A 22,749-nucleotide genomic window follows, 5' to 3' on the forward strand; every position below is an offset into this window, starting at 1 on the left:
TTCAAGAGAGAAGACAAAGTATATGAATTTAAATTGAGAGCTGTTTCCACGAATCTTAGCTATTATCCTAATGTATTATTATTATTTCTGAAGATTTACAACACTGCTTCTTTCTTCGCCTGAAGAAATTCGCGTCGTATATTATGACGAGAAGATAACAGAGGCTTTCTCAAGATCTTTTTTTTAATTTTGACGATGAATAGTCCCCTTTCTATCCTACTCGAGATATTATCGATAAACACATTTTGCTCGCTGCGTAGACGCAAGCGACAACGAACGTAACTAACGTACAGTTTCTCGAATAGGTTGTAAGTCGTTTCTCTGACATTTACGTTCAACTTCAATGAGAATTAACGTGTTAAATCATCGATCGATAAAGAAGTCAATAGATACTTTTATTGCTTTCTCTCTCGAAACGTGGAAATTAAATACGTAACAGCTCAAAGTACGTCAGTTAAGTAATTTGAATTCTGATATACTTTCCGTGGGCAATTTACTGTGTCAGCAGTTGAAAAATGCTCGAGCAGAGAAATTTAAACGCCAGGTTGGAATTAATGAAAAAAAGGTAGCAGGAAGTCGGGAATTCTTGGGCTTCTACGTCTTTTATTAATTGCTTTTGCAATACGTTTGTCGTAAATCTTGTGAAATCTGATATGCAACACATACGGTATATTCGTAATAATATTTCTCGAGGTATCGGTTTCTTATTATTACATTTTTACACAGAGAAAACTCCTTTTCTTCGTTTCTTTATCAATTGTCTCCACGATTTCAGTAGAAACCAACTATAATCCTTTGCAAGTTCAAGGTGATTTCTTACGCTCGAGTCAATACGAACAAATTCAATCGTCAAGTTGAAAAAGGAAAAGAGAAAATATTAATATTAAGAGAAATAAAATATTAAGAGGAAATATTCAGTGTAACGAAGAAATATTAGCTCACGATGTTAGCTCTACTATAATTCTACGATAATTTGAAAAGTTATTTTTAGTTTGTAACAACTCGTGCATTGTAATTCATAATCCTAATAAAAATACGAACATCTCCACGTAAAAATCATCAATTCATCTCGCAAAATTCAAACATTTCGTTTGTTAAAGTCCAATTCTAACACTTGTAATATCAGTATATTCATTCTTCTCGTCTGCTAAAAAATTTAATCTTTAACTTTTCCTCCATTTACGCACATTGTTCGTTATTCTGTTGGAAGCATACAGTTGCCTCCGAATATTTGAACGTAAACGGACGTTCCAGTAAGATTCTGCAATGACAAACCTGGTGTGTAACACGATTAGCCAATTATTCGATTGACGGATATGGATCATCTGCGGCAGCTCATGCGAATTCAACTGCAAGAATCGCATCGTACCGGCCGGCTTAATCTTTTGCGCTGGAATTTTTTGTCCCAAAATTGTCACATTTCCTCAGTCTCAAGTATACTTAAATGTAATCCAGGCAAAACAAATGATAAGTTTATTACTCCTTAATAATAAATCTTCCTAATAATAATAATCTTTATCCAGTGATATCGTACCGACGAGTTTTCAATAGAAGAAGAAAGCGACGAATTATTGTATACGGTTCGGTCACTCGTTACGGTCCGCAATCAGTTGCCAACAGAAGGGGTTAAGGGACGGCCACGGGACGAATTGAAGATCGTGGCACAGCTTCAAAGTTATCGAAGGATCGTGGAATTATCATCGGGTCATTTGAATTCTTGAATATTGATTACTCGTTTAATCTTTGAAGTTTGGGGAATCTGAGATACGCAAATTTCAGGTCAATAGAATAATCATTAGATCTTCGCGCGATTTATGGTTCCAAATGAGTGACTCGCAGTAATCTACATTCTTTTCAAGATCCCTTAGATTCTTTGTTTGATCGTAGATTTCTAGAAATTTTTAGAATCTCCAGAAACCTGGAAACTTAAAATTTCACGAAATTTCGAAATATTGAGAACCGGTCACTCGTTATGGTCCGCAATGCCAGCGCAAGCGATTAACTTAACCATCGCGGTTGGAATGCTCACCTGCGCAAGTTTCTGCGCTCTCCCTACCGGAAACGTCCCTCTTCTGCTCCCGTGACAATGATCACGCACGATTAATCCTTCGCTACCAGTGAGATTCGTGATATTTATGGGTATTCAACCTCTGTTTGCTCTTCGTCGTTGCATTAAAACAAACAACCATTAAAAACAGGTAAGACGATGGGATACACGACGAAGATGATTCGATTGCTCGTTAACAAACACTCCAAATTTGTTTCAGTGTCTTCTGAATTGCACGAACGATCTTCTGTATGAATTTTTCATGTTTTAGAAGAAGACGAAAGCTTGAAAGGTTGAAAATAGGTCAACATTGATCTTGAATTTCGTACGTGTGATTTATTTCCATCAATCTGTTCGAGTGAGAAGATGCTACAAGCAACAATTTTAAAAACTTATATTTGCAGCATCGTCACTTTTTAGAATTCACGTCATCGAAAGTATTGAATTGTTATAATCCAAAAACAAAGTTTCGTTAACGAGACCTCATCGTCTTTCAGAATGTTTTATCGCTCTTCCAATTTCTGTTAGAAAATTCATGGTAAATGGTAACAAAAAATTGTGTTTGTAGTTTTGATATTGCTTTTGTAGTATTGATATTTTATATATTAACTTTTATGCATTTTATATTGCAATTTTGCACTTCAAAATTTTCTCTGCTGCTTATTTATTAAATTTCTTGTTATATATTACATTTATACATATTATATATTATATATTTTTTATTAAGAAATATTTAATATTATATATTTCTTGTTATATATTATTTTATTAATACTTCTTGTTATATATTACGAAATTTTACATTTCTAAAAAAAAAAAGTCTTTTCACTCTTCGAATACTTATTAAAGATTTTTAAATCTTATGACCTGTTTAAGTTGACTTTGTATCATTGAAAAAAAAAAATTGAAAAACAGGAGTAAATGATCATGATGGTGTCCTATATTTAATGGATGATGATTTTTATCCCTTTCCATAGTATATCAGAACATCATTCTTCACTTTTCTTTAAGGTATAGAGATTTTTTCCATTTTAGGATATCAGTATTTCACACAAATTTACTTTATTAAATAAAAAAAAGTACATTTAATTCTAATGAAGATCATAGTTAATGAGAAACCTACGATTGTTTTTTTTTTCCATATATACACGAGTATCTCGGTCGACTAATAGTAAGAAATATAATAAGTGACAAAACGGCGATTCACTTTCAAAATCGTGAAATGCCTCCTTGGTTGAAAATCCTTTGAATGAAAACAAATGCAACTGCAATCTTTTCAATCCTTTCGCTACCTTGGACGAGATACTTCGCTACAACTGTGAAATATTACTAATGAAGTAGAATTGTAGAAATAGTGTTATGAAGTGAGATTTCTCGCCAGTGGTTCATTAATTCCAACTTCTTTTTCGAAACAAAATCGATGTTTATTTTAAATTTAAATTGAATGTTTGAGAGAAATTCGCGACAGGTATCTTTTCCTCTGATCCTACCAAATATGTCTAATGCAGAATATACTACATAGTAATATAGTAATATATATAGTAGTTACTATAGTACTACTATTACTATATAGTATGCATACTACTACTATACTACTATTACTATGTACTATATACTACTATTACTACTATTACTATGTACTATGTACTACTATTACTACTATTACTATGTACTATATACTACTATTACTACTATTACTATGTACTATATACTACTATTACTACTATTACTATGTACTATATACTACTATTACTACTATTACTATGTACTATATACTACTATTACTACTATTACTATGTACTATATACTACTATTACTACTATTACTATGTACTATATACTACTATTACTACTATTACTATGTACTATATACTACTATTACTATACTACTATATACTACTATTACTATACTATATACTACTATTACTATACTACTATATACTACTATTACTATATAGTATAGTAGTTATATATAGTAATTACTATATACCATATAGTAATATAGTAATATATATATATAGTAGTTATATATTACTATATACTATATAGTAATAGTAGTATATAACTATTATATATATACTATATAGTATATACTATACTACTATTACTATATACTACATAGTATAGTAGTTATATATTATATAATAATTACTATATACTACATAGTAATATAATAATATATATAGTAATATATATAGTTCCGAAAAAGCTAACATTATTTACAAAAAAAAAATATCGTACCGTAGAACGTGTAAGAACATGATTGAAAGACGAGCCGACTAAAAAAAGAATGTGAATGAGAGCCAAGCTCTCGTATTTCACATCCGGCGAAATTCGCGAATAATCAGTATGTTTCGCACACGTGCCAGACTGTATGTAACGCGTGTTAGCGCGTATGTGCCACCGTGCCATATTATCCCCGCCATAAGAGGCAAACGCCATGGCATCCGTTGACACAATCTCGTGCAACGGCCGGGAATCTGAAACAGTTGCGAGTGCGACGCGCTTACGTCCGCTGCTCCAGCTGGAAAACGCGGGAAAAAAAAAAAAAAACGTTCGAACGAGACCAATCTCAGTGAGAATCTATCCGTTTTATACTTCTGCTTCGTTCCATCATCTTCGGGCAGAGTTCACGAGATTTGTCATCGATTGTTTTGATCTCGTCTGAAAATTGATCTTTTTGAAATCTCTCTCTTTTTCGCTAGATCTTCTCAATTCTGAAATTTGAATTTACGAGGCTGATCGCTAATATTTCGAAATATAATGTAATATAAATTTATTTATGTGTGTATATATATATATATATATATATATATATATATATATATGTATGTATGTATGTATATAATTTTAAATTAACATAGCAAAATAAAGTTTTATAATAAAAGTATGTTTTAGTAATAATTAAAAATTAATAATATTATTTATAGTTAAAAGCAATGAAAATGAATTTTTTTTTTAAATAAATAAGTAAAATTTATTTTGTACCTTTTCTATCAGGGTTAATTAATTTATTTTAATAATTTTAGTTATCTCGAAAATAAATGAATCTAAATATATATATATTTATTGATATTTCGAAATATTTTGTATTTTTATAAACTAAAGTAAGAAATTTTTTCATCAAATATCGTAACAAACATTCTGTTTTTCGATATTTTGAAAACAATCGATATTTTAAATGCTTATAGTATCGTAAAAACAAATTTTAGGAGATCGTTGTGAAAGGGAGATTTCTATCTTTGGTATCACAGTGGATTTCGTTATGAAAAAAGATGTTCAATGTCCATAAAATTTAAAGAAGTTTAAACAAAATTTTCGAAAGAAAAAGCATCATTATTTATCGCATTCCAAAGTGAAAACATCTTGGAAGAAAAAGGAATTCAGTAGTGTAAAAGTAGAGTTCACGATTTAAAATAAGCGTAGGTGAATTTTTGGATGAAGTTATAATAGTTTAAATCGATAAATTTATTATTAAATCGACGTAACGTTATAACATTGTAAAAAAAATTCAATTGCTATTCTATTTGTACGATACTGAATCCATTTTCTTCAATGATATTTTTATACTATTTCCTCTCTCGAAAATCTTGCAAATTCAAACATTTCTACGAGGACACTGAATAATTTTTTTTCGTGCCTGAATCTACCATAGTGTGAAATCCTTTAAAATTTTTTGTATAATTCTTTGTCACGAAGTTACAAACGTTCGAGATGTCGACAATTCTTCATCAAGTGTACGAGTATTTTTTATACTCACTGTACATACTTTCTTAGATGTTGTTACACTGTTAAACTCGCATAAATTCACTGTTAAATCTAATACACAATACATAAATTTGGATTCAGTGAGTCACATATTTTTTGTCATCGCGTAAACTAATCTGATAACATCACTTTTTTCTGCTCTCGAACGTTTCGATCGTCTGCTCATAAAAAAGTACGTGCCATTTTTTTTAAACTTATTTTCGCCTGAAGCATTTACGAGCTGACAAACGCGCGATAACGACGCATTTGCCAGGGAAAATTCAGTGAATCGCGAATCACAGAGAATATAATTTATGTCACCGTGCCAGACAACCGGTATTTACAATTTCGCGTCGTGTCTGTCAAGATACCAGCTACAAGTATTTCGTCGGAGCTTAATTATAATACTACTTCCAGCTCGATAAAGCTACTCGAGATCGTTCAGCTCGGTAATAGAGAAAATACAGTTGGACGGAGAAAAGACAATTGGTTTTAACCTCTTGCGCTGGCAATTGATTGCGGACCATAACGAGTGACCAAACCGTATACAATGATTCGCCTCCTTTTTTGAATTCATCGGTATATTGCTGGACAGAAATTACTGAGAAGTAATAAATTTATTATTTTTATATATAAATTTATTATTTAATAACAAAATTTAATAATTTATTAATATTTAATAAATTTATTAAATTTAATAAATTAATATTTAATAAATTGATATTTAATAAATTTATTAATATTTAATTATTTAATAAATTTATTGCTTTGCCTGGATTATATTTCAATATACTTGAAAACTGAGAAGATATTGCAATTTTGGGCCAAATATTCTCGGCGTGCGATCTTCGTTAATCGCCGGCGAAAATTTCGTTTCAAGCGTTACATGCTTCGCTTCGTTATTTCGCGATTCAGAGATTACGACGCGGCGTAATCGGTAAAATCTGCGAAATAATGATGCAATGGCTCATCGATGGTCTAACCTGACCAGCACTTTTATGCTCGTTTTCCGTCATTACCTCGTTTTTTTCTCTCCCGGACAATCGCAAGAATCGCGAGAATCTCGTCGCTTCTCTGCGCGTATTCTTCGCACAGTTTTTCATTCTTCAAGGATGAAGAAGAAAATGGAAATTCGACGACTGGCCAGAGTATACTAGAAAAGACATTTTCGCGCAAGTCGTAACAATCAATTGACATTTAACCTATGAGATTAATTAAAAATCAGTTCGTTTCAGATCGTTATAATCACCTTCAAAAAAGTGAATTGTCATCTTCAATTTCTGCCAAATGTAGTTCGATTTTTTAAAACAACCTACTCATTATGTTATATAATTTTTATAAGTATGTCTGTAATTATATCACGGAGGAGATACATTTAATTAACTCACAATGTTGTGGAGATCATAAGAAAGAACCGGTTAATTTTCATTCGACAATAAGTTAATATGTATGTAATATGTTTACATTTTTTTAAATGTCAATCGTGTTTTGAGTCCAAGTTTAAAAAAAATTAACAAATTTGAAAATTACTAAAAACTCTTACTCTTCAATTTAAAAATTACTAAAAACATTCAGGAATTTTTAACAAAATTAAATTTTGAATTATTAAGACTGAAATGTGATGTGCACATGAATATCTTATACTTTACTATAACTGAAACTGAAGTCTTAAATATTATGTAACGAAAAAGTTTATAAAAATTCATTAAAAGTTCATAAAAAGTTATAATAAACATATAAAACACGTGAACTGGATAAATACTCTTTCTCTATAAGTAGATTTTTTTGCAAATTCATATCCTTGAAAATATGAATTAAAAAGATAAGATCTCGGTGAAAAATTTGTTTGTTTATCAAAGTGTAGGAAACACTATACTTTGGATATTTTTATGTACTTCTTTTTATACTGTATGTTCTGTGTAATTTTGCATTTTAAGATTTCCTATAAATACGTAAAAATTCATACTCTATTTATAATGTTTTGATAGATAAGTCAGAATTCATTTGTACAAAACACTTGTATAATACAAACCTTCAGTAATTACAAGTTTTATGTAGTATCATGTAGTATTATAGAATATTATAGAATATTATATTATATAATAATTTTAGAATATTATATTAATATTATAAATAGATACATATTTCGCAGAAAAGTATTTAAACTGTCCATATTAACAAGATTGATATTCAGTGGTATCATATTTATTGAATATTCAAAATAATTCTTCATGTTATATTCTCATTTTTTATTAAATGTTCACAGTAAGTATCTTGCAACTATGTTTACCGGTTCTGTGACTATGATCTCTAACATGAACGTAAATTTATATAATATTTTTGAATTAAAATAATATAATATTGTGCAATTTTATATTTTTATAAAGATAATTAAAAGAAATGTAACCTAGGTAGAAAATTATTTTACCTATCAAAAATTATAAATTTAATACTATCAAATGTCAGTACATTTAAGGAAATGTACGTATTCATCTAGAAAATGATAAAGAAGAACTGTTTACTTCAGATTGTGAATTTTTTTGAAATCACTCACTTTTTATCTGAATTATTTTTTTACATTACAGATAGTCATAGAATTTTATAATTCTATGACTAATAATTTAAATAATAAGTGCACAAATAAATAAAATAAATTTTATAATTTGGCTGTCGAAATCGAAAATTTGAAATCACTCACAGAATTCTATGACTAATAATTTAAATAATAAGTGCACAAATAAATAAAATAAATTTTATAATTTGGCTGTCGAAATCGAAAATTTGAAATCACTCACAGAATTCTATGACTAATAATTTAAATAATAAGTGCACAAATAAATAAAATAAATTTTATAATTTGGCTGTCGAAATCGAAAATTTGAAATCGCTGAAACGTGTCTTTAAACGAGTCGATTTCTCGTCGAGTTTTTCAAAACTCTCATTTATGGGATACAATACGCTCCGACAATTTCGAAATCTCGCACACCTCTGATAATTCATATTTAGTCAAATTATAACAAGTCATCTTACGTATATTTATACGTAGATATGATTGTCATGTATCTTGCAATAAATTTTATTATTACGCTCTCACGTGTACATACGTTGTTTCTTACTGATTGCGAGTAAAACGACAAGCGAGAAAAAGCTGCTGGCCTGTATGGGATTTAACACTGAAATTCATTGTGTACCGTAGGGACGAGGTATAGTGGGATTCCGCGAACGGAAGGGCGGTGTGAATGTCGGAGTAAAGCGAGAGGAAACGAAGGAACGATGGCAGAAAACAAATCTTTGCTCCTCAACGGCCGTGAGTCATCGTCGCGTGGTCACTTCCAGCGACTTCATTCATTCTGGATACGGAACGAAAAAACTCGTCGCCGTTCGTGATTCCGAGTTAACTTAAGAAACTTGAAAAAAAAAGAAAAACAAAAAGTGACGAGAAAAGAGGAATAAAGGAGCAAGTGAGCAAAGATAAAACAGAGATTGAGAAAAAAAAAAAAGAAAAGACAGAACAGAAAGAGAAAAAGGTGAACGAGTAGAAAGATGAGTTTGATATTCTCAATGGAGGTTCGTTTGTAAGACGTGAAGTGAGAAAATCGAGTGGCATGGAGGAGCCACAGAAGCTGTTCCGCCTTCCGGGTACCATCGAGGAGGAGGAGGAAAAGGACAACGAGGCTCAAAATCACCAGTCACCGCTTCCAGAGAACCCGAACACAGCCGACTCACCTTTGCTTGGACAGAGGAACACAGGAACCTTGTCCAACTTGCCTAGGTACGTCACCCTGGTCAGGGTCAGCACCCAGGGTAGCAGCATCGGTGGTGTCGGTCGGCAAGATTCTACCAGGTGAGTTCCTCTTTATTTTACTATTATTTTACTATTTATTATACATTTATTTTACTGTTTTTCATTTGTATCACTAATTATTTATTAATTATTATTTGCATCACTTAATAATAATTGAAAAATAAATAATATATAATAAATGATATATTGAAAAATAAATAATAGTAATAATTCTAATTATATAATAATTATATATAATAATTAATATAAAGATTATAATTATATAATAATTATATATAATAATTAATATAATGATTATATATAATAATTAATATAATGATTATAATTATATAATAATTAATTATAATTGTAATTGTATAATCATTGATTATAATTATACAATAATTAATTATAATTCTAATTATATAATCATTAATTATAGTTGTAATTATACAATAATTAATTATAATTCTAATTATACAATCATTAATTATAGTTGTAATTATATAATCATTAATTATAATTATACAATAATTAATTAATAATTATATAATTCTAATTATATAATCATTAATTATAGTTGTAATTATATAGTCATTGATTATAATTGTAATTATATAATAATTGATTATAATTATAATTATATAATCATTAATTATAATTGTAATTATATAATCATTAATTATAATTGTGATTATATAATAATTAATTATAATTGTAATTATATAATATAATTATAATTGTAATTGTATAATAATTAATTACAATTGTAATTGTATAATTAATTACAATTGTAATTATATAATAATTAATTACAATTGTAAGTATATAATAATTAATTACAATTGTAATTATATAATAATTAATTACAATTGTAAGTATATAATAATTAATTACAATTGTAATTATATAATAATTAATTACAATTGTAAGTATATAATAATTAATTACAATTGTAATTATATAATAATTAATTACAATTGTAAGTATATAATAATTAATTACAATTGTAATTATATAATAATTAATTGTAATTAATAACATTATTATTACTGTTTTGTTGAAATGCGGATTTTTAATTTTATGCCTGGTACAAAATTGCAAAAGAACTTAATATGGAAAAAATATAGAAAATATTCAAAGTTTTGTGCTCGTAATAATTATTTATATTTATATTTAGCATATTTGTAATATTTAGCTTATTTCTTTAGAACTTTTAAAACAATTTTCCATTTTCTTCCAGCTTTTATCTTTTTAATTTACATTCTCAAAAATATGAATTTGCATAAAAAATTTGCAGTCTAACTGCAGTTTCTGGAATTTAATTTAATAATTAATAGTTAATTGTTACTTGATATTGATCATGGAAAAGATTTTTAAATGTATTTTTTCATACGAAATTATGCTTACTGTCTTTTTTAGATTTCATAAAAGAAATAATAATACATACAATAATAGAATAAGTAGAATGAGTCGTTACGACTTCAAATGTTGTTGAAAAAAATGGTGGCTTGAAGTGCAGGATACTTAATTCCTGATATTATTCGATCATAGAAAACTATAATAATATAGATTATACTTGAAATTATATTTTCTATTCTTAAAAAGAGTTTTGATCTCCTTTTATCTTCTTATACTTAAAAAATTTTCTAATTAGTAGTTGCAAGGTCTTAGACTACTTTAAACTAAGCTAACTTAACTAAATAACTTAGCCTAAAGTTGTAAGTCAGCTAGAATCCTATAATCCAACTGAGAATTAAGATCGAATGAAGCTTTATCTCTTTGTATTCTTCCTTGACAATATAACACAAAAAATGTTATTTGATTTTATTTTTATAGAAAATCTTTCCTTGAAACAAGAATCTTTCTCTTCTTTGAAGAAAATATTTAATTTTTAATGATTATTATTAATCTTTCATTTTAATGATTAATTTAATTAATTAATTTATTATTAATGATTTATTTAATGGTTAATATATTAATTAATTTATTATTAATGATTTATTTTATTATTAATTTATTAATTAATTTATTATTAATATTTCATTTTAATAATTATTATTGCAAAAGTTGTTAATCGATTATTATCAAAGATTTTAAAAATAAAATCATTCAGAATAATATTTTTCAATAATCGACAATTATAAATAATTTAAACCGTAGGTTATTCTAAAGATAAAGTGATACTCAGATCTTTACCCAAAATTAATTTTATTCTCTCTAAACCTGCGTGAAACCGGAAACATTTATTTTGCATGGAAAAGAGTTAGCATATCGGTGACGGTAGTAAAGCATAGTATAATTGCACGACAATTACCGAACAAAACGTCGGCGAATCACGTGGCCAGTTTCCCAAGGCAATGTATCTTAGCTAGATCATTCTCAGCAAAATCCGGTTATGTTTTGTTTGAGGAAGTCATTCTCGACGTCTTCTGGCGCCAGATGCTGCATTCAGTATTTGAAATAACCGAACAAGAATAGTAGAAAAGTATCGGATCGATTTCCAAGATCATTTCAACGAGAATTTTTCTGGAAAGTTTTCACTACATGTATTTTTATGCACGCAGCGCATATAATATGCAAAAATATCGGAAATATTTATTATAATATTTAATATTTAAATATTTCATATTACAATTCATATTAAATATTTCATATATAATAAATATTCAATAAATGACATGAATTTTCATTTAGATTCTCTTTTCTTCTTTGGTTGTAATCAAAAATATTTTAAAATGCATAAAAATCAGTCTACTTACATTCGAGTGACATACAGTGAATGTAAAAAGTACTCATATACTCAATAGAAAGTCAATATTTCTTGAAATTATTCTATTTTGTGAGCCTTTCGTCTGAAAAAATTGCGCGATTCTGACACTGCACAAAATTTCTAATCTCTGTAGTTTGTAATTCTTTCTAATCGTCTGTCGGAAGTTTTTCCTTTAACCTGGCGTCATAATAGTCTGAATTAACAGGAATGCTGAATCGTTATTAGTATTTTCATAATTATTGCGCCAGGATATTTACCAGGTGCCTATCGTCAAAGTTAGATAGAATTTATAGAGACAGAAGGTCTATTAACGTGAAACGGGATGTAATATATTCCACGTGGCATTGTGGTACTGACTAACGACGTCCGTATCCACTGCGTTTACGCCACACCACTGTTTACCCTTTTGGCTCTAATTCAACTATCGCTAAGTCTATCGTCATGCCCATTTATCAGAAGACTGGAAAACGTGTTGCAAACACGGCAATTGTGAAATTCACAGAAAACACGGCTAACCTTCGTCGTTAATTTACTTACACGTTCGTCTCAATTATACGTGGTCCTTAACCACTTGCGCTGGCAACTGATTGCAGACCATAACGAGTGACCAATACCGTACACAACAATTCGTCGCTTTCTTTTTCTTTTTGAACTCGTCGATACATCACTGGATAGAAATTATTGAGAGGTAACAAATTTATTATTTGTTTTGCCTGGGTTGTACTTAAATATACTTGAAACTGAGGAAATATTGCAATTTTGGGAACAAAAAATTCTCGACGTGCGTGGCAAGAGGTTAACCCCTATCAACTGATTGCAGACCATAACGAGTGACCAATACCGTACACAATAATTCGTCGCTTTCTTTTTCTTTTTGAACTCGTCGGTACATCACTGGATAGAAATTATTGAGAAGTAATTTTATTGTTTGTTTTGTTCCTAGGTTGTACTTAAATATACTTAAAACTGAGGAAATATTGCAATTTTGAGAACAAAAAAAATTCTCGACGTGCGTGGCAAGAGGTTAAGAAAAATATATTCGAAACTTTGTGTTTTACGAGATGCAAATGATAAGACATTGATATACAGTAGAGGAAACCGATTTGTAACTGTTTCGTCGCTATTTCCATCAGTTCTCAGAAAGAGAACCTCGGAGTGAGTTTCGAATGTGTCAAATGAAATAAAGTATCGAACGAAATGTTTCTGCAAAGCATTTCTTGAAGAATATTTTGTGCGACATAGACGATTATACAGGGTGTTCATAAAGTGTCTTTACAATTTCAAAAATTTATTACAAAGGCAAATGAGAAGATAGAAAAGTAGAAATTATTATAAAACGAGACGTATATATTTAAATTCTCTCTGCCTCATTTAATACACTATATAGAAGTATACATCTCATTTGCTGACTCGATACTTGAAAAATTGCGTTAAACGTGCCACGCACGTCGAGAATTCTTTGTCCCAAAATTGCAATATCTCCTCAGTTCTAAGTACATTTAAGTATAATCCAGGCAAAACAATAAATTTATTACTTCTCAATCATTTCTGTCCACTGATATACTGACGAGTTCAAAAAAAAGCGACGAATTATCGTATACGGTTTGGTCACTCGTTATGGTCCGCAATCAATTGCCAGCGCAAGTGGTTATATGTATAATTTTTTGCAAGTCGTGCAGTTAGAATTACCAATGATACGAAACGTTGCAAATTTGCAACCGCATTTGAGGGTTAATTTAGAAAATGTTAAACGAGCGTAGCAATTCACCTTGCGAAGCTCGAAAGGTCACTGCAGTAACGAAATAATCTGTAATTACGGAAACTCTTAACAATTTTTCAAGCTGTATCGGATTTCCCGTTTCCTGGACGAAAGATGATCCAGATTACAAACGTTCACAATCTTTTTTTGAAAGTACTTCCGTTTCCTGGTATATATGCACGAGCAAATAAATATCAGAATGATTATGACTAAAAAAAATTCTTGAGACCTTTTATTTTAGTTCGAGGTAATATTACGATATTTTCTATTTTTGTAATTATTATAAGTATTATTATATAACTAAGAAAAAATAATAAATATTAAACCAATAAACTATAGAATAGTGAAATATTTATGGATAGGAAAAAATTTTTAAACTTTTCTTGATTCAAGATTATGATATATCAATGTTACAGTATTTTCTATTTTTCTAACTTTAATATATTAATTTCATAACTATATTGTATTGAAGATTTTTAAGATTATTCATATTAAAGGCCCTTCGTTTCATCGACAAATTGTTCTTTTCTTTTTTTAAAGTCATTGTTGAATAAAAGAAAATTTGAACATTTTTTTTAAACTAATTTAAAATAATTTTTTTAAACACTTATAAACTAACATATTGTCGTATTTAAGATTTTTTAGATTACCATTTTATTCGAGATTTTTAAAATTATCATTTCATTCGAGATACGGTCAATCTTCTTAAAAGTAATTAACAGGTGTGAAGAGATGTGTATTATCTAAGATGATAGAAAACACGCATTGGATTCATATAAACTAATAATCCAATTATTACTGCCTCATTAATCCGCTGTATTTATTGCGTGGATTAAACCTGCAATAGATATCTTGTAGCTGGTATAACGTGTAGTAGATATACATATGTATGTGTATGTACCATGTAGTAAAGAGATATTATTTTAAAAAATTATTTTAAAGCTTAATGTTTATCCCGATAATTTTTCTTCGATAACGAGTAGTTTTATATGTACAAGTATACTATACAAGTACTATATACAAGCGGTGTATGGTCAGATCACTATTCAGCGTGTCCTACATAACTGTCATGTCAGTACATTTTTTCAGGCACTTGTAATGATCTGCTAAAAAAAATATTTCGAACAAAAGTTGATCAACTTTTAGTCAGCTACATGTCGCAATATACAAAATTTCCAAAAGAGCTTTCTCCAACAAAAAAATCGTGTCACCTATATGTCCATATTTGTCAAGGAATTCTAATCGAATTCAATGACTTACTCTATCATAAAATTGAAATGTATTTAGAAATATCGAGAAAATTAAAGGAAATATTATAATAAAATGTTGTGATGTAATCTTGAATGATAATGCATCTATTAAGTTGTTCGACATTCTCATTCGTCAATTTCTAGTTTTTATTGAATTTATCTTTATGTCGAGTACATCACTATAAACTCAAAAATGTCAAAGTGACTTTAACCTGTTATTGGAAAAACTTTTTTTGGGAATTTTATGTATTGGAACATGTAACTGATCAATTTTTACTCAAAACCATTTTTTTGCCAAACCAACGAAAATGCCTGAAAAAATCGTGGCGACAGTTATGAGGGACAAATATTCATTGTACGTATATTCCTCTAACTTCACAATATGCATCTTTTTTTTTTACTTAAGAAGAAACGTATTTATTAATAATGTATATATTTAATAATGTATATTATTATATTATTATATTTTTAGTAATGTATATTTATATTTTTATATATTATTATATTTTTAATAATGTACATTCACATTTTTATATATTATTATATTTTTAATACTGTACATTCATATTTTTATATATTATTTTATTTTTAATAATGTATATTCATATTTTTGTATATTATTATATTTTTAATAATGTATATTTATATCTTTATATATTATTATATTTTTAATAATGTATATTTATATTTTTATATATTATTATATTTTTAATATAAATTTAATATAAATATATATTATTATTTAATAATATTTATTCTGTAAGTAATTGCACAATTATTTTCCTTTTATTCAAAAAGTCAAATTGTCTTCTACATTATCGAGAAATTACAGATTACCAAAGAATTTTAAAAAAATTGTTCGAACTTTCAAGCCCAATCTTAATATTTTGTTTCTACAAATCAACAGTTTCAACTACCATATCTCTTACAAATAACTATAGATTTTTTATGAAGTATACGCTATTGTCCAAAAATTTAGAATTACTTTTCCGATTGTACGTAGGTTTTAATAATTTTATTGTTTTAAAATCAATGCAACAAATATCCATAACATTTTCGTAGAAAAGTAACTTTTTAAAAATCTGATTTTCTCTTATAAACCCATCTAATATACTTGTAATGAAAGGTTTTTTTCTTAACATATTCATGGTCATATTTCAATTTCTTTCATTTAGAGAGTAAGATTTATACTAGTCGTTTGTATATATAAAATGTCTCACACAGCTGAACGAAACTGTGTCTTTAAAATATGGAAAAAAAAATGTCAGAGAACAAAAGTAAATGGTATTATATGCCTTACCACTCTTATGCGTTTTTGTGTATTGATACACTTGCAAGATGCAATTGCATCTTTTTTTAAAATGGAACTATATAATTGTTCTTATCTCAATTGATTTTCTGAATTATTCTACGTAACAAAATATAACGTAGTTTCAGTTTTCTTAATGATACGTGCCCTCAACTGCTCTTTTCATTGCAACATACGTTATTTGTAGCCCTACATGGCCCTGGCCTTATGTCTACGACTTTGATCACGCCATCACACAGTTTGTATGTTATTCATCATATTCTAAATTCATATTTTTTTTATTGCTAATAACATCATTTATTCCAGCTGGTATTATTTCAATGTATAGGTCATCGTGTCCCAATTTAATATAATCATCCCAGTCATTTTAGTAATATATAATTTTGATATTTTGATATTATGTGTCAAAACATCATCTTGTTGAGAATTGATTTTGACTTTGACTTGATTTCATTGGCTTAATTTCATTTGATAATATATTCCAATCGTGTGCAGAAGATAAATTACATTACAAAAATCGTTGAGAAAATACTTAAGTTAATAAAGATACTGCAATAAACAATTTAGATTGTTTAGTGTTCGTATTTGATTAACCTTAATTGTTTAGTGTTCGTATTTGATTAACTATAGATTATCAATTAATTAATAATAATAAAATTATTTAATAAAAATTTTGTTTTTTTTTATTTTCCTAAAAGAAAATGTTGACAGCGAATAATCTTTCGAATTTCATCTTCAAACTTTAGCATGTATCCGGTAGAAAATAGAAATGAATAATATTTCTGAGTTTTGGTTTCTATAGATCCTTCTTGAATCTGTAATTTTCCAAAATACGTGTCAGCTGGTTGAACACGTGTACCATGGCACATTTTAAATTCAGATTACATTTAGCAAAGATAAATACACTTACTGATAAAAATTAAAAAACAACGTGTTCTTCAAGAAACGACTGTTTGTTTTTTAATTTCAGAGGTTTATAAATTGGAAAGAAAAATAGTGTCGTACATTAACAAGACACGAGTACGTTTTGTAGTTAAAATTAATATTAAAACAAAAAGTCAGAAATACTTGTGACAAAAATCAAAAACTACATAGTAGAAATATAATTCATACGAATTCAATTTAGTAAAAACACGAATGATTTGATAAAAATACGTTTTAATAATATAATTATTTACTATTTTCGTGAAGTTCCAATGCTGCATTGAAAAACCTGTCAATTTTCATAATTAGACAGCATTTACGAGATTCAATTAATCTAACAGAAAATTCAGATGGTATGATAAAATAATGTACTCTGATGTTTAATATAATTTCATAAGTGTTCTATTTGGCTCCTTGATTACGTTAATATTTTCTAGTACAATTACTTTAGTAGCTACTTTAGTATTATTCGTTGTGAAATAACTATTTCGTTAACATCCTTTTTTGAATAAATGTAAAATCATGTAGTATATGATTTTACAAGAGATTAAAATACTATACAGTTTCCTTTTATTTGCATTAACAAGCAAGAATTTTTTAGTTTAGGATTCTATTTATTATCATGAACATTGCCATTGCAAAAATTTGTACATTTTTCTTGTACTTCAACATATACAACGATTATTCACATGTATGTATAACAAAATTATTATGTATATATAATTATATTTAAATATAATATATGTTTACATATAAAATATTACATAAATATATATATTTACACATATATAATATTATATACATATATAACTAGACTGTTTTTTAACTTTAGCAAGTGTGTCATATCAATTTTTTGAAAGTTTGAGAATAACACGATTCTGTACTGAATGTTAACTCCGATAAGACTGATTTTGAAATTTTAGCTGGGTATTTGCGATTGTGGAATTATTCGTTGCAAGCATTACGCAGTTGATACTGACAATAAGCATGAACAAACATGAATATCGTACAAATAAGAAAATGCTCAAAGATACGTACAATTAAGAAGATCAAAATATCTTGTAAACTGCTTAATTTAACGATCGTGACACATTTTCGTACGTAAAATAATCCAAAAAATCGATTTTATGTAAAAAGAAAAAAGTCAGAATATACATCATAAGTTGATATGAGAGGAAAAGTAATGTAAATCGCAAATAATCAGATACACTCACCTACTAAATTTCTAATGATAACCATTTATTAAGCCATTCTTTTACACTGATTTATGCTGGCACAAACTGATTCACGCAAATTGTTCAAATTGATCATGATAAGTAAGCATTTACCTATAATATTAGCAAAATTGTTGTTGATGACAATAGCTGTCTCTCTGATTTTTGTTATCAATACGTGTTTCATAACGTGTACTGTTGTTCTTGTATCTAAATTAACTTCATATAAAAAAATTGCATACATTTCAATGAATACACGAATTATGTTCTAACTCGATAATTTCGTCTGTATTTCAAAAACGAAGACGACTCGATCCATTTTTTTACTCAGAATGACCTCCCAAACACGTTGACAAAGTCTGAGACTGTTGAGATCTGAAATATTCTATATAGTTTCATAAGATGTGATATAATATAATAAAAATGTATTTATAAGAATGGCACAGAAATGTAGAACGTGCAATTACCATTTACTTTTGCCCTCTGTATAATAAATATAATAAATAATAATATAACAAATGTAATACAATATAATAATATAATAAATGTAATATAATATAAGAACGTATTTATAAGAATGGCACAAAAATGTAAAAAGTGCAATTACTATTTACTTTTGCCCTCTGTATAATAAATATAATAAATAATAATACAATAAATGTAATATAATATAATAATATAATACAATGTAATACAATATAATAATATAATAAATGTAATATAATATAATAAGAATGTATTTATAAGAATGGCACAGAAATGTAGAACGTGCAATTACCATTTACTTTTGTCCTCTGTATAATAAATATAATAAATAATAATATAATAAATGTAATATAATATAATAATATAACAAATGTAATACAATGTAATAATATAATAAATGTAATATAATATAATAAGAATGTATTTATATGAATGGCACAGAAATGTAGAATGTGCAATTGCCATTTACTTTTGTCCTCTGACATTTTCTTCTACCTTCAACAGTTCTAAAGATACAGCTTCGCCCAGTTGCGTGGAACATCCTGTATACTTCTGGTGTTAACTAATCTCGTTAACGTGATCAAGAGACGCTTGAAGAATAATTGACTCTCATCTCAATATTGGCCCGTTGCCTCCAAGCCGAGCAAACTCTCTGGAACGTCGCGTGAAAATTTTATAGAAGATTCGACAGTCGAGAAGTAAAAACTTGGTGAGGCCGGAGCTCGTGACTCGTCTCGTCTCGTTAGTTAAAAGCTCGTTAATTAAAAGCTCGTTATCGAAGCGGTGGACGGTGCGGTTAGATAGCTCGCAATAAGAGCCCGACCCACAGTGTGCGTACGCCCGATGATATTAACACGCCGATTTTTAATCGTTGAAAAACGCCTCGAAAAGTGTCTGTCGGAGATCGGCCAGCTACCTCATGTCGAACCGGAGGAAATCGAGCGTTTCGGCCGGAAGGAGAACAAGACTCGGCTCGAGCAAACACAGTGGGAAACGAGACAGCTGGTTGGTGTTGTTCAAGGAGGTAGAATACGTGTTATTCTTTTTATCAAACGACTACAATATTTGAGCAATTTTGAAAAAAATTTTTTAAATATCGTAGCGTGATACTAGTGAAGTGAAACTATAATTCTAATCTGAAGAAGTTACGAGATGTTTATTGCGAGCATACGTTCGACAAAAAGTTAGTATCCAGTATGAGTGGACGTTTCAAATGTATAATTATTAAAAGTGTAAAATATTGAGATTTAATTGATTGTTTAAATGTTTTTCTGACCTCTATTATACACAGCGCTAATGAAACTTTAAAGTGGTTTAAAAATGTTCGTAAAAATACTCTTTCAAGTTAAATATGTCTGTTGATTTATAAACTAAATTCTCAATTGATTATCTGATGAGAAATGTGTCAAAGAGAAGAGAAAGAAAATTAGATGCAAATATGTCTATAAGATTAGTTGTTTTTTTTTAATTATAATATTGCATGTGTCGAATGGTAGAGAAAAACAATTAGCAATCTATGATAACTATATTTCTCTGTTTAATTCATAGAATTTCTTCGCAGACAGGATTTGCATGAGATTAAACGTTACTAGAATTTCCCAGCGTACATTTAAATTCACAAAACGAAATTCTGCGTTTAATTTCCTGTAAATATGTCTCCTGAATATACAGGGTGTCCTATGACTCGTAGACAACCGATTGGAAGGTGATCCTCCATGTAGAAATCAGTTAAAAACCAAAGGATAGAATTTTTTCATCCATAATTCTCAATTTCGAATATTTCTTAAGTATATCCTTTTCCTAATTATATCGTTCTGCTTTCTGTTATTATAAGGTAATGAAATTTAATAACATTTTTAATTTTATAATGCATTATGTAATATTTATTTCATATAGAATCATTTTCAAACAATTATCTATAAAATACGTTAAATTTTTTAATTTAATATCAATCTAATTATATTAAATATGATTTCTTTTCAAGTAAGTAAATTTTTAATATTTTTTTAAAAAGTGTTGCTTGAAACAGTTAAACATAGTTAACTCACTATGTATACTAAATGGAATTCTATCGTTTTCGTTAAAAAAAGGCAGAAAAGCGAAATATCCTGGATATTTGTGAGATTAATATTTTTGAAAGAATTTAATCGAATATCTCGTTGGTATGATTGTGCGAACACACAGCTGTCTTTTGTAGAATTAATATTGTTCTCAATTGACGCCTACAAACGATACGACCTCTTCTACTATGGGATAGCGCCATTATAATGCGCACCGAATAAATTACTAACAGCTAATGCGATTCAACGTTGCCGGTGTTGATCGAGTCCTTCCGGCTCGAATTTCTTTCATTCGTTGCAACTGTCAAATCCTTTTCTGAAAGCTTCAGGTCGCTTGAACGTCGTCGAAGACAAACACAATTTTAATTTTTAGTAGCAAGCAATTTTAAAACTCAGTACCTCTTCATAATTTTGAAAGTATTACTCATTATAATATTAAATACTAAATATAACAATATAATATATATTTATATATATTTATATATATTATATTGTTATATTTAGTATTTAATATTATAATGAGTAATATTTTCAAAATTATGAAGAGGTACTGAGTTTTAAAATTGCTTGCTTCAACAATATAATATAACAATATTTATATATATTATTTATATTAATATTAATATCATTAATATATATTTATAATATATATTATATATTTAGTATAATATTGAATACTCAAATTTTACTGCAGCTTAAGTTATTTTTAAGAAGACAATATCTTTAGACCTAATGAATTGTTTTCATTTTTGAGCTATGCCATGTTGAAACGAAGAGTATTCGAAAATAACTTATTTATTTGTGTTAATTTCCTGATTTCGAAAAATTTGGTGGTTGTAAATAAGCGAAGTAAGACCTATTATACACTGTTGACGATAAGCAGTAACTGAACGATTAAACTTGATCAAAATCGGTAACTTAACAATTCCAAAGTTATCGGTATTTAATAGTGAATAGCAGAAACTATTGAACAGAGAGAATTTCTAGGAGATGATTATACAATAATTGTAAAATTATTCAAATTGATATATTCAAACAGGATAATAAATTAAGCGATCTAATCTCTCTAAAACTCAGTTTTTTCAACTTTCCATTATCTTCTATCTCTTTCTCATTTATCATGTTTTGCATTATTATTTCGTTTGCTTCTACTATCCATGGATTCATTTTAAGCTTCTATTTATTCAATATGTAGGATGGATATGTCACTTAAGAATATTATAACTAATTTATTAAATCAGAGGTTCCCAAATTTATTTGGCTTATCGCCTCCTTTTTTCAAATATTATTCAGCTCTTTCCTGAAAATTTATCTTCTTTGAGCAAGCAGAAAAAAACTGTGACGAATTTGTGTTATTTTATGTATCTATATTTCTACCTACATCCTCCAACATAGTA

The 22,749-nt window shown here is 28.2% G+C and overlaps 1 protein-coding gene across 2 annotated transcripts in view; it reads left to right on the plus strand.

Annotated features, from left to right (window-relative positions):
- The window catches only part of LOC122534953, a 46,061-nt gene that overhangs the window by 1,312 nt on the left and 22,000 nt on the right, over positions 1–22,749 (plus strand). For both annotated transcript variants that reach the window (XM_043666056.1, XM_043666057.1), the window contains exon 2: positions 8,990–9,637. In XM_043666056.1, coding sequence (XP_043521991.1) covers positions 9,399–9,637 — 239 coding nt within the window. In that variant the 5' untranslated portion in view covers positions 8,990–9,398. The remainder of the gene's footprint in view (positions 1–8,989; positions 9,638–22,749) is intronic.

This window comes from Frieseomelitta varia, unplaced genomic scaffold (genome assembly GCF_011392965.1).
Source record: "Frieseomelitta varia isolate USP_RPSP 00005682 unplaced genomic scaffold, Fvar_1.2 scaffold_650, whole genome shotgun sequence".
NCBI classification, from domain to species: Eukaryota; Metazoa; Arthropoda; class Insecta; order Hymenoptera; family Apidae; genus Frieseomelitta; species Frieseomelitta varia.